General features: G+C 45.7%; 1 protein-coding gene across 1 annotated transcript in view; it reads right to left on the reverse strand.

The window, feature by feature from the left end:
* TBC1D2 (TBC1 domain family member 2) overlaps positions 1–12,975 on the reverse strand; it is a 44,106-nt gene that overhangs the window by 20,647 nt on the left and 10,484 nt on the right. The window contains exons 4-8 of the mRNA XM_015420672.1: positions 10,937–11,075; positions 9,902–10,038; positions 9,112–9,284; positions 3,006–3,392; positions 1,255–1,365 (exon numbers count right to left, since the gene is read on the reverse strand). Coding sequence (XP_015276158.1) covers positions 1,255–1,365; positions 3,006–3,392; positions 9,112–9,284; positions 9,902–10,038; positions 10,937–11,075 — 947 coding nt within the window. The remainder of the gene's footprint in view (positions 1–1,254; positions 1,366–3,005; positions 3,393–9,111; positions 9,285–9,901; positions 10,039–10,936; positions 11,076–12,975) is intronic.

The raw sequence follows: 12,975 nt of genomic DNA on the forward strand, positions 1-12,975 counted from the left end.
TTCAGTGGCGGCTCCTACCTGGTGGAATGAGCTCCCGAAGGAGATCAGGGCCCTGCGGGACCTTGTGCAGTTCCGCAGGGCCTGCAAGACGGAGCTCTTCTGCCAGGCTTACGAGTAGAAGCCTCCACCACGGCCACTTCTACCACCGCTCTTTTATAGAGAGAGACCGCCGGGGGGGTTGGGCAACATCTTTCCATTACCCTAGCCTTCCCCTCCGCTACGCAAGTTGTTAGGAGTTTTATATGTGCATCCGTTGAAATCGAATTTAATGTTTTAAATTTTTGTATATTGTACGCACTTAGTGCCCTATGTGAACCACCCTGAGCCCGTTTGCGGGGAGGGCGGGGTATAAATGCAATAAAATAAATAAATATGATTCTATAATCACCTACTACTTCATTATTGTAACTAGAGATGCTGGAGATTGAAGCTGGGGCCTTCTGCATGCCAAGCGGATGCCCTACCACTAAGCCATGGCCCCATGATCTGAGGGAAAACTCTGTCCTGGATCTTTAGCCAGTATGTAGTGCTTAAGAGCAGCAGATTCTAATCTGGAGAACCGGGTTTGATTCCCCACTCCTCCACGTGAAGCCTGTTGGGTGACCTTGGGCCAGTCACAGTTCTCTCAGAACTCTCTCAGCCTCACCTACCTCACAGGGTGGTCTGTTCTGGGGAGAGGAAGGGGATTGTAACCTGCTTTGAGACTCCTTAAGGTAGAGAAAAACGGGGTATAAGAGCCTATTCTACCTCCTCTTCTTCTTCTTGGTGAACTCAATCATTATTTTTTTAAAAAAATTATTTAGATATTTATACTCCAAGTGGCTTACAACATTCTCCCATTTTCATCCCCAGGACAATAAACCTTGTGAGGTTCGGTGAGGCTGAGAGTGTGTGTGACTGGCCCAAGGTCACCCAGCAAGCTTCCATGGCAGAGTGGGGATTTGAACCGGGGTCTCCCAGATCCTAGCCCGACACCCCACCCACTACAGCATGCTGGCTCTCAATAGGAATCAAGCTCATTCCTACCTAGACAGCCCTCTGTTATGTTTTGTTTCTTGGTTACAGTGAAGCGTGAAGGAATTTTAAGAGAGCTGGCTGAAACGTAGGCAATTCGCATTATAGAGAGCTGGCTGAAATGTAGGCAAGTCACATTTTAGAGAGAGGAAGAAATCTTTCTACACATCTGAGAGTACAGAGGAAAGAGCATGACCAAAAACGTCGGTTCTCCAAAGAGCACATCGCTTGGCTTCTTACTTTCATCAGAAGGGTCTTCTCTCTCTGTGCCACCGTGCTCCAGATTTTAGTAACCTGGTGGATTTCAGAATTCAAAAACTGGTTCTGAGTTTTGTAGGCTTCTAGGTCATCCTAGCAAAACAACAAGAAGAAAATCATTCAAAACACAACTATATAATTCATTAGCTGTGGGGGAGGGAGGGCAACAACAAAAGCCCTTGTTCTCTTTGCCCATTGGTAGAAGGAGACAAATGCTACAGTCATACAGATAACAGTGCACTGTAAAGTCATTGTTCTGGTTCACTTTTGTCAGGCGATGCTTTGTTTCAAGATGCTAAGACAGCTAGAGGATGAAGTTCTGGAAATCAAGCGTTGTCACATGGAAGGCCAGAAAGGGAATATGCAGGGCTTTTTTTGTAGAGAAAGCCCAGCAGGAACTCATTAGCATAACAGGCCACACCCAGCAGCAGAAACTCATTAGCATATTAGGCCACACCCCTGACAGCACAGCTCATTGGCATATTAGGCCACACCCCCATGTTACCAAAAATGTGGCCATCCAGCCACACCCACCTTTTGCTTCTTATTCTGCTTACCTTGTTTGTTGTCAAAGGGACTCTTTTTGTAGCAGGAACTCCTTTGCATGTTGGGCCACACACCCCCAACCTAGCCAATCCTAATGAGTTCCTGCTGCTGGGTGTGGCCTATTATGCTAATGAGTTCCTGCTGGGCGTGGCCAACTTGGGAGCCAGCCGGAACTCCGTTCCTGTGCGTTCCTGCCCCAAAATAGCCCTGGGAATATGCATGCTCTTTAGAGTGCAGGTTGAAGGAAGGAGCCCTCCACTTAGTTCTGGGTATGGAAAGGGAGTTATCTGAGGCAACCCCCACTACAAGAGATGTTTCAGAGGTGGTTTGCCATTGCCTGCCTCTGCGTCACGACCCTGGTATTCCTTGGAGGTCACCCATCCAAATACTAGCCAGGGCCGACCTTGTTTAGCTTTTGAGTTCTGACAAGACCGGGCTAGCCTGAGCCATCCAGGTCAGGGCAGTTGGGGGATTCACATCACTGAATGCTTATATTGGGGGTGGGGAAACCTGCTCATGGAAAAATCTAGCATGCCAGGGAGAAAGCTAGGACCCTCTCTTTGTGGAGGGTTTTTTGGGGGGGAGGGGAGGTACAGAGCATTCAGTCATGCAAACCACACCTACAATTTAGAGTGTTGCTACCTCAGAGAGAATTAGGCCCAAGACATACCTTCAGGCCACCATGAGAGAGGCCTTTATATTTTTTAGTCAGGTGTGTCTGACACGGGTATCTATACGCAGGTGAGCTGGTGATTTTTTTGCTTTTCTGTGAACTACTAATTTATTTGTATTTATTTCCACGACCAGCTGTGCAACCCTATGGGGAGTTAATCCAGTTTAAGCCTGCTGCTTTCAATGGGCTCAGACAGCGATAACTCTGCACAGAGCTATACAGTGCAATAGTTTCTCACCTCTCACCTCAGTGATCTAGGGAGTATATGAAGTGTTTTAATTTGTTCCTGCACCTGGGGGGATGAGATACTGAAATAAAGCAAGCTGAGCTTCCAAATTCAGGAGTACAGGGAAGGGAGTTGGAAGCTGGAAAGGATGCCTCAGACAAAACAGAAAGCACAGTACTATGGGGCAGCGTACACCTGAGGTGAAACTGGAAGAGTGGGGAGACAAAATGGCTGCCTGAGAGTGAAGTGCAAAAGCTGAGCACGTTTATGGCTTTGCCTTGGGAGTACCTTCAAATGTTCAATCTCTTCCTGTTCCTTGTACAGGGTCTCTGCAGCAATGGTATCTCCCTCCCCAGCAGAGTCTGACATTTCTTTGGTGAGCTGTTCTGTCAGCTTTAGGACGACCTGCTGCTTGGCCTGATTCTTGTCCATCAGGAGCTGCACGTGGGCCTGCAGTTCCTCGATGTGCTCTTCCTTCAAAGCAAGCTGATGTTCCAGATCCTTCCTCTCTGTCTCCAGTGCTTCAACCTGCTTGTTCAGCTCTGCAATCTGCCTGACTTTGTGCCGCACCAACTCCAGCCTGTCTTTCTCCTTCGTTGTGGCCAGGTACCTGCAAGACTCCCGCTTCTCTTGCTGAGCTGCTTCCAGTGTTTTGTGGAGAAGCTTAACCAGTTCCTGTGGAAGTAAACACAAAAAAATTCCCTCACAATTTTGCAGTTCATCAGTTCTAGATGCCCTGTTTCATGTTGACAGAGGTGTTTCACTGTATATAAAATGCTCTGTCAGCACAACTTTTATTTATTACATTATTACGATTCTTATTTATTACATTTTTACTAATTTTTATTTATTACATTTTTTTATCCTGCTCTTCCACCAAGGAGCTCGGGGTGATGTATATTGTTCTCCTGTCCTCCACTTTATCCTCACGTCAACCCTTTGTGGTAGGTTAGGGTGAAAGAGGGTGAGTGGCCCAAGATCACCCAGCAAACCTCATGGCAGAGTGGGGCTTCGAACCTGGATCTCCCAAATCCTAGTCCAATGCACTAACTACCACACCACTCTGGCTGTCTCTGCACCTGATGTGAGGGGCAGTTTGACACATTTCACTAAGGTATAATGGGATGAAAAAACTCCCCTCAGGGTAGTGAAATTGTCTTTATGGGCTCAGAAAAGGTAGGTTTGATAATCAATAAGACTTCTTAAATGTGGAAATACTGAAGCCAAGGTGCACGTTTGCCCATTTTCTGGTCGAAGTACTGTTTATCCAGTATTTTTCCTTTTTCTACTAAGTCGTAAGGGCGTCTGAGATCAGCTTCCTTCCAGTCTTCGAAGGTATGCAGAGTGTCAGCTAACAAATGATGGAATACTTATCTATTACTTTCCTAACTCATTAGGACAACAATTTTATGCTTAATAGAGGATCTTTTTGTAAAATTGTCAGGTTGTATAAAGCACATTGACTTCGTTTTAGAATATTGTATTTTGAGGTACTTTTAATAATTTGAATCATTTCTGATATTACTTTCTGTATTGACAAATTAAAACAAGAAAGTGTTTTTTTAAAAAAGAAAAGGTAGGTTTGGTTGCAGTCAGTGTTCCCTCTATGCTGAGTTAGTGTGAGCTACCTCACAGTTTTTTAGCCTCTGGCTCACACATTTTTGTCTTAGCTCAGGAAGGATGGCTCCAGAGCGGACTAATTTATGCAGTAGACAAATCGCTTGCTCACAACTTTAATGCCAGTAGCTCACAAAGTAGAATTTTTGCTCACAGGACTCCACAGCTTAGAACAGTGGGAGGGCTTCTAATGTCCTGACCCCACTGGTGGACCTCCTGATGGCACCTGGTATTTTTGGCCACTGTGTGACACAGAGTATTGGGCTAGAAGGGCCTTTGGCCTGATCCAACATTGCGTCTCTTATGTTCTTATGTTAGGGAACATTGGAAGGACACATGTTATATTGCATCCAAACATAGCCTTGTTCACCTGTACACATCCACCACTTAAAAGACTGCAGCATCAGGTGAAGACTCGCAATATGAATTAGAGCCACTACTATATAGAGAGCTTTTATAGCACCACACAAGTTACCTCCAACATGACTTTCTACACAGCCAGATTATACATTCACCGCAAGTCATCAAATGTTGACATGCATGCGTGAACTGAACTGTCAAGAGGCTTCAGCTTTGCATTAGATTTTTAAAAATCTGCACAAGCAGTGGGAAAATATCCTTCCCCCCAAAAAATACATTGTATCTACTTGCCACAGGCTTTTTCTACAAGGCAACATCACTGCTCCTCACTGTGTTCTACTTTTTAAGGTCACGCTCTACGTTTTCAGGAACATAGTTTGTCATTTCAGAAAGAAATAACTCCCAACAACTGATCCATAACAAATCTGACTTGGGCTTCAGTTTTGTTTGAATAAACAACAGGCAACGGCAAACCCTTATTCTGGTGGTTATGGGGAAAGATCCGTTTACAGGTTGCCATACCATTGCAACCATAACAATAATTAGGCAATGAGATTCAGGTTCAAGTTCTCACTAACTCATACAGCTCACCGCATGGTCTTACACAAGTCACTTTCATCCCAGCCTACTTTATAGGACTGCTGTAAGGATAAAACAGAGAAGCCAAACGTGCAGCAGGGAACTCAAGAGATAACAGCGCATGGGTATGGTTTCAGGTTCAAACACCAGTGAAAAGAATTCCAGGACACAAGGTGGGAAAGGTTCATGCCCAAGTCCTTGGAGATCTGCTGTCAGTCAGAGTAGATGTTATTGGACCAGACTATATTGGACTATAGTGGTTCAAAGGTGGAATCAGCTGCCCAGGGAGGTGGTAACCTCCCCTTCACTGGCAGCTTTCAAGAAGAGGCTGGATTTGTCAGAGATGCTTTAGGCTGGTCCTACACTGGGCAGGGTAGCTTTAGGCTGATCCTACACTGTATGGCCCCTTCCAGCTCTACGATTCTATGATTCTATGACTCACAGTCTGACTCAGTGTAACGCGGCTTCATCTGGTGCTCTAAGTTCCTGGGTGGAAGGACAGAACAGAACAGAAACGTGATCAAACATTTCTGATTCTGAACAGGAAAAGAGTAACACATTTCTATCATATGATGATGAGCTAGCTTTCCATTCCAAATGAATGTTCAAAATGACTTGAAGCCACGGCCAGTTCAGAAATATTGTTCTGAAAGCACTTCAGAAGAGTCAAAGAAAGTTGACATTTTACCAACATTTTAAACCAAGGTTTTCCAACTTGGTGCCTGCCAGTACAGGCACTGCTAGGGTTGCCATGCCCCTGTTGGGGGTGGAATTTTCCCCACTTTCGAGGGCCCCAATATGTCACCAGCCAGCTGGCTGGCAGGGGAGCCCCGCCCCCAAAGAGCCCCATCATGCCCAATGCAATGACGTTACCCAGAAGTGATGTAATCGCGCCAGGGGTCGCTCTAGCATTTGGGTAAAAATTCTATGGTGACCGTAGAGATTTTTTAACCCAAATGCTAGAGCATTCCCTGAACAATGTGCCCAGCGCGCTGACATCACTGCCTGGTGACGTCATTGGAGCACGTGTGAAAAGACCCCAGGAGCTGGGCTGGAGCCCCCCACTGAGATGCAGGTAAGACCTGGGAACCCTAGGCACTGATCTTGTGCAACAGGATGGAAAGAAATTCAAATGTGTAATCAAGACTGGTTCAGAAAGGCTGCTGGGCTGCATTCATACATCATACTAAACTATGGTTTGTTTAAACCGTGGTTTGTGCAATGAACTCTGCTTAGTCAATCAGATGGAAATAACTATTCTATGACAGGTTTTTTCATGGGTACATTTCCATGATTTGATCAGGACTGTGGCATGCAGCAAGAGGGGCCTTAACCTCCTCCTCCCATGGTTTCCCTGATCTGAAACAGTCCCAGAAAGCAGATGATTGCTCCACTGGGAAAACTGATATGTACCCCTATCACGACATGCCCAGCACCCAACGGGCCACTCCTTGGTGCCACTGCAGTTTGTGAAGAGGAAGGTAGAAAGACGAATTTGAACCCACCCTCCATGTATCCAGGAAGCACAGAGCTTTCAGAACATATTTGTGACCCAGCCCAGGGACATATCCAGGAGAAAATGTATTGTGTTGTTAGCCCCCCCCCCCAACCAAAAAAGCCCCCCCCCCCCATTTCTATAAACAAAACTCAAATTCATCTGCTCCCTGCTTCCATTCTTCTTCCCAGCCAGGAAGACACCTGTACTGCTTATCTATGTGGCCAAATGGCCACGGTGCTACTAAAAAAAAGTGGTTTGTGAAGTCAGACGTCACAACAGAACACAGTATAGTTAAAAACCAGCTTCAAGCTCTAATCTGAAATCTTTTTTAGGTCTCAACCACAAATGTGCAAATTGTGATTTGATGGGACTATCTGCCCACCTGTCAACCAGCCAGTCACTATATTTTGCAACTACAACTTCCTAAGCATTTTCAAGAACAGCTCAGTTTCAAGAAGAGAGAACTCATCTATTTCGAGAAGCAGCTATAGGCAGGAAATTAAAATATAGGGTTCCCCCCGAACCTGTTCTACAATTTTTGTCCACTATTGAAATCCACTGCTGACCACTACTGACCAAATTCCCGATTTACTCCCCCAGTTACAAAAATGTTAATGAACAGAAAGGGGTAGCCATGTGATTTCATTCCCTGGGATGCGCTATCCCCCCACCCACAGCCCTAAGTAAAGTTGCACATTTGAGAACATGAAATCTGAGTTGTCAGCACAAGAGTATATAGAACAGGAGGATTTGCAGTTCATGGGCTCCGGTCACAAGGCAAAGTTGCCGTGGGAGAGGCACGGACGTTGGGCGGATTATCCGGGTGCGATCACACCCCAACATCTGGGAAGTGGAGCGCACCCGTGGCTTACCGCTGACAATGCGCATTTAAAAACTAGTACCTCCAAGATACTGCCTCCAGACGCCTGTGGTGTGATCGGGCCGGCGTGTGGCATTCCCTCCGGTCCCTCGTTTACTCGCTGGCACCGAGGGAAGGACCCGTGCTGTGCCGCCGGCACGTCTGATCGTGTAATCACGGATCAAACTGCACCGGGGCAATTAGCCACGCCTCCTCCCCGCGATATCCGGCCCGTGTGCCCGGGGCCCTAGATGTATTAACCAGGGGCCTTCAATGAATTGACAGGGACCCAGTCTGGTGGGTTACAGGGCCACACCTCATGGCCGCAAGCCCCTTTAGAGTTACTATCTATTTGCTGCCTTCTAGAAGACCCGTTGTTAGAGTGCAGGTGGTATTATTTCGGTTTAAAATGGATGATAGATTATGTCAGGATTGCTTTGATTTCTTTAAGTTACCTTGACATCCAATCAGATTTCTTACATACAAGAAATAATCATCACTCCTTTTATTAGCAGACTAGGGATGCTGCATGCAATCAGGTAGGATGCCTAAATTGGTGGCGGGGGTGGGTGGGTCAGACCTGGGATCTAAAGTGGGGGGGTTAGGCTTGGAAGTGGCACTGGGCTACTTTTCCCACTGCCCTGTTAGGCTGTGTCCTTGTCTTCCATCATCATGAATGGAGTCAGTCCGTTAACTAGTGGCATGCCAGAAAACAGGCTTGCCAGCCTCCAGGTGATGGCTGGAGATCTCCTGGAATTCCAGTGTTCCCTCTAAGCTGAGTTAGTGTGAGACAGCTCACAGTTTTTTAGCCTCCGGCTCACACATTTCTGTCTTAGCTCAGGAAGGAGGGCTCCAGAGCAGACTAATTTATGCAGTAGCCAAATCGCTCGCTTACAACTTTACTGCCAGTAGCTCACAAAGTAACATTTTTGTCTTCGCGCAGAAAAGATGGCTCCGGAGCAAACTAGTTTATGCAGGAGCCAAATCGCTTGCTCACAACTTTAATGTCAGTAGCTCACAAAGTAGAATTTGAAAGCAGATGATTGCTCCACTGGGAAAATTGATATGTACCCCTATCACGACATGCCCAAATCGCTTGCTCACAACTTTAATGTCAGTAGCTCACAAAGTAGAATTTTTGCTCACAAGACTCCGCAGCTTAAAGGGAGCATTCATTACAATTGCTCTCCGGGCTACAGAGATCAGTTCCCCTGGAGAAAACGGCTGCTTTGGAAGGTGGACTCTATGGCATTTATACTCCATTGAAGTCCCTCCCCTCCCCAAACCACGCTCTCCTCAGGCTCCACCCCCCAAAATCTCCAAGTAGTTCCCAACCCAGAGCTGGCAGCCCTATCAGAAAATAATTTCTTATATCATATTGTGTCAGGAAGTCAACTTCAAAGGCCATAAAAGCCCATTTCTGTGAGTTCAAAAATTGTGGATCAAGCCCTACCAAATACGCATTTCAATGTTGGAGTTACCTTCTGGGACTTGACTTCTTCTGTGAGGACTAAAATTTGGTGCTTAAAGGAAGCTACTTTGTCCTGTCCTGTTCCTTCTGCAAAGCGAGAGAAACCACTGTTTCCTTTTTTGTTTTTTCGAATAAAGGAAGGCTTGGTCTTCGTCCTTGTATTTTCTTGGGTTTCTGTACTGACTGAGGAGAAAACAAGCAGGGAATATGTTCATCAGGGAAGAAATCAGACTGGTTTAAGATAAATTTGGGATTGATTTTGAGGAAATGGGGAGCTATGTACTGCCTCTTCTAGATTTAACAAATTCATATTTAAAGACTTAATTCTCTAATCAGTGACATTTGGTGGTGGACAGTGTTGTCAACTTGTAGCTGACTTATGGCAACGCCATGGGGGTTTCAAGGCCAGAGATGAACAGAGGTGGCTGCCATTGCCTGCCTCTGCTTTGCGACCCTGGACTTCCTTGGTGGTCTCCCATCCAAGTACTAACCAGGGCCGATCCTGCTTAGCTTCCGAGATCTGATGAGATCGAGACAGCCAGGTCAGGGCTCAGTAAGATTTACACCTCAATAAATTATTCCGAAACAAAGTCACATTGATTTCAACAAAAGTTACTTTGGGGTAGATGTGCTTAGAGCAGTTCCTTCATTTGTCATTTTTCACCTTCATCTCTTTTCATTGGATCAGTCCAGCCCACCGCAGTGGTGCTTCTCACACCTCATGACCCCAGTAGGGACACGTAGAATGTTCACTGATGTTGTGCTCTTTATATGAAAACGAAGTGCGCAAATAGAAGCACCTGTTTCCTCAGCTTCTGCTTCCACATGCTCTTCCTCAGCTATGATTTCGAAATTTTCTTGGGTCTCCTCAAAGTTAAACATACCACCGCAATCGCTTCGGTTCTGCCGGTTGCCACAAAGATTATGCACGGTGTTCCTGAGATCACACAAACATCAGGAAAGGGTCAGGAAGAAATTATAATAACTGATCAAAGCAGAGACCGAACTCTCACTGAGGAGGCAGGATCTGTAGTTGGGCTATGTAATGTCAGATGGGGACTGAATATTCCTCTGTACACCCAAAACAAATTCCTTGCACAAGGAAAGCTACATGCTAAGGAAAAGGGTTCTAGCCTAGTCTTTCTGACATGCTTGTTTTCTATGTGAAAAGGTGGGTTTTTAAATAATTTTTGCTGCTGGATACCTTTGTCATTTAATTTCACCATGCATAACAATCTTTCCCCCATATCCAGCATATGCACAACACCCCAAAAGTTCAGTGGTTACTTCAGGGCATGTTGAAGTTATTGGCCCTTCTGGAATTTTGAGAACAGGTAGCACACAATAACAAAATGGCTGCGGCGGGGGGGGGGGGAGTGGAACTAGTTACATAATGGCTGTCATAGAGACTGGGTCCAATCAAAAAGGTAAGGAGGTCCCACAAAATGTTAGAAAGTCCTAAGCAAAGTACACTCTTATGACAGAGACAAAATTGTTTCTGAATGGGTTAAATCTCCTGGAATCTTGTGAAGTACTTCCTGAGCCAGTGAGGTGGAAGAAAGCCAGGATAAGCTAATGGTTTCAGTGGTAAGGTGCTTTGGGGGTGGGGGAAGCAAGTGGATTCTAGGAAACACACTAGCAGTCATTATGGTTCCTGTGGGCTCCATGCTGGGATCAGTGGTCTACTTAGTGCCTCTGATAAACTAAACCCTTTGCCTTTAAAAACTCTTAGCACAATATCCTGGTAGATCTTCGAGGTGCCACGAGGCTCTCTGTTGTTACCGGTAAAACAAACTCGTCATTTTTCTGGAATTTCAGGATATGAAACCACGTACTGTATTTCAATCCACGGATGCTTGAGGGAGATGTTCTGAAAAGATACAGGGGACTGTGGAGCTGGTAGAGAAGCTGCCTTTATGCCAACCACATCGGTGGGGGTTTTCACAGGGGGCAAAAACTCATGTTCTGCCTCAGCTAAAAAGGAAGAGAAGAGAAAGAGCTACAAAACACTTGATAGAGTCCAGGAAGGCTGCATCAGAAAGACCGTAGAGGACAAAAATACGCAACCACTGCCTTTTATGCTTCTTCTTATGCAAACGAGGAAACAAATGCTTCTCAAACTTGGTTTGCTTTACAGTAACTGTTCAGCCTCAAGTAAGTAAGTCAGTGAGAGCCAGTGTGCTGTGATGGCTTGAGGGTCAGACTAGCATCTGTGAGACCCAGGCTCAAATCCCCATTCTGCTGTGGAAGTTTGCTTGGGTGACCTTGGCCAGACAGACACTCTCAGTTCAGCCTACCTCACAGGGTTGTTGTGGGGCTAAAACGGAGATGGGGCAGAGTGTTGTAAGTCACTTTGGGTTTCCATTGGGGAGAAAAGTGAGGTGCAACTGTAGTAAATAAACAAACAAATGTTGAGTTCAAAAATTCTGGTATCCTGGCAAACAAGGTATATGATTGAGGGCTCAGTCTTTGGAAGATCCTAATAACCATATTTTCTGAGGGAATAGAACCATTCCCGCCGCACCCCGCAATATAAGATCTTTTTGGTAATGGGCATTATCTTAATTATGTCTGCAAAATGCTTCCTCCATTAGTTTAAAACTACTGTGAACTTTTTCATTATGCCCAGCAAGATTTTTCTCTAACCGCCCCCCACCCCGTTCTGCTTAATATCCACCACTTAGTGATGTTTTAGTTCGTTCTAGTGAAGGTGTTATGCTACCGATTCATATTTTTCCCCCTCCAATGGACCAACCTGGCTGCGTGCATTTTTAAATCGTCTTCCCCTGTCCCCAGCCCATCCTAGCTGGTGAATTCAATGGTTTTGCTCCCATGACAATGAATATATTCTGGTAGCACAGTTGTTGTACAGCTCCAAAATAGTGGGGAAGCAGGATCATGCCTCTTTTCACTGTGCTCTTCCCACTGCAAAAGAAGCCTACAGGAATGGACTGAGAAGTGAAACGGCCCTGGAACAAGCCCAGCTGAGAGGCCCCTGTGGCATTACAGGCCAGCACCACAGGGGTCACTTGGATTCAGGAGCACGAGGAATGAGCATTAGCATATATCTGTTTGTAAAAAGGAGCAAAAAATACATTTGGTGAACGGATAACAAATTATCACTGCTGATGAACAGGGTTGCCAGCTCTGGGCTGGGAAATAGCTGGAGATTTTGGGGGGTGGAGCCTGAGAAGGGTGGGATTTGGGGTGGGGAGGGACCCCAACGGGGTATAACATCATAGAGTCCACCTTCCAAAGCAGCCATTTTCTCCAGGCAAACTGATCTCTCCTGCCTGGAGATCAGTTGTAACCCCAGGAGATCTCCCAGCCACCACCTGGAGGTTACAAAAGTAGAGAGATCACAGGATAGGTTGTCAAAGTATACACACCGTGAAAAATAACGAAAATTGCAATTTATATAAACAACTAAATTTATGTAATGCAATAGATATTACAGGTATTCTAGATTTATGTAATGCAGTAGATATCATACTTTCTATGTGTCAGAAATTCAGCAATCTTGTAGTGTCCCTTATAAACTGTGCTGACACAGTCACGTTCATTCCTTCAACTAGTGAACTCCATGTATTTCAACCATCCAGTGTCCTTGCCATGATTTGACCTTGTTGAAAACTGGAACCTCCATCACTTGACCTCCTAAAAGACTGTTGAATTTCTGATACATAGAAATGGAGATATCTATTGCATCACCTAAATTTAGTTGTTTATATAAATTGCAATTTTTGTTATTTTTCACAGTGTGCAGAGGTCATTTCAGGGGGGATCGTGGGGGATCGCAGTTCCCCCGGGCGAGGTACGGGGGGCGGGGCACATGACGAAGCCCCGCCCCCTGCTTCCGGCCGCCCCGGTTCCG

This window comes from Gekko japonicus, unplaced genomic scaffold (genome assembly GCF_001447785.1).
Source record: "Gekko japonicus isolate JY-2015 unplaced genomic scaffold, Gekko_japonicus_V1.1 scaffold1242, whole genome shotgun sequence".
Lineage (NCBI taxonomy): Eukaryota > Metazoa > Chordata > Lepidosauria > Squamata > Gekkonidae > Gekko > Gekko japonicus.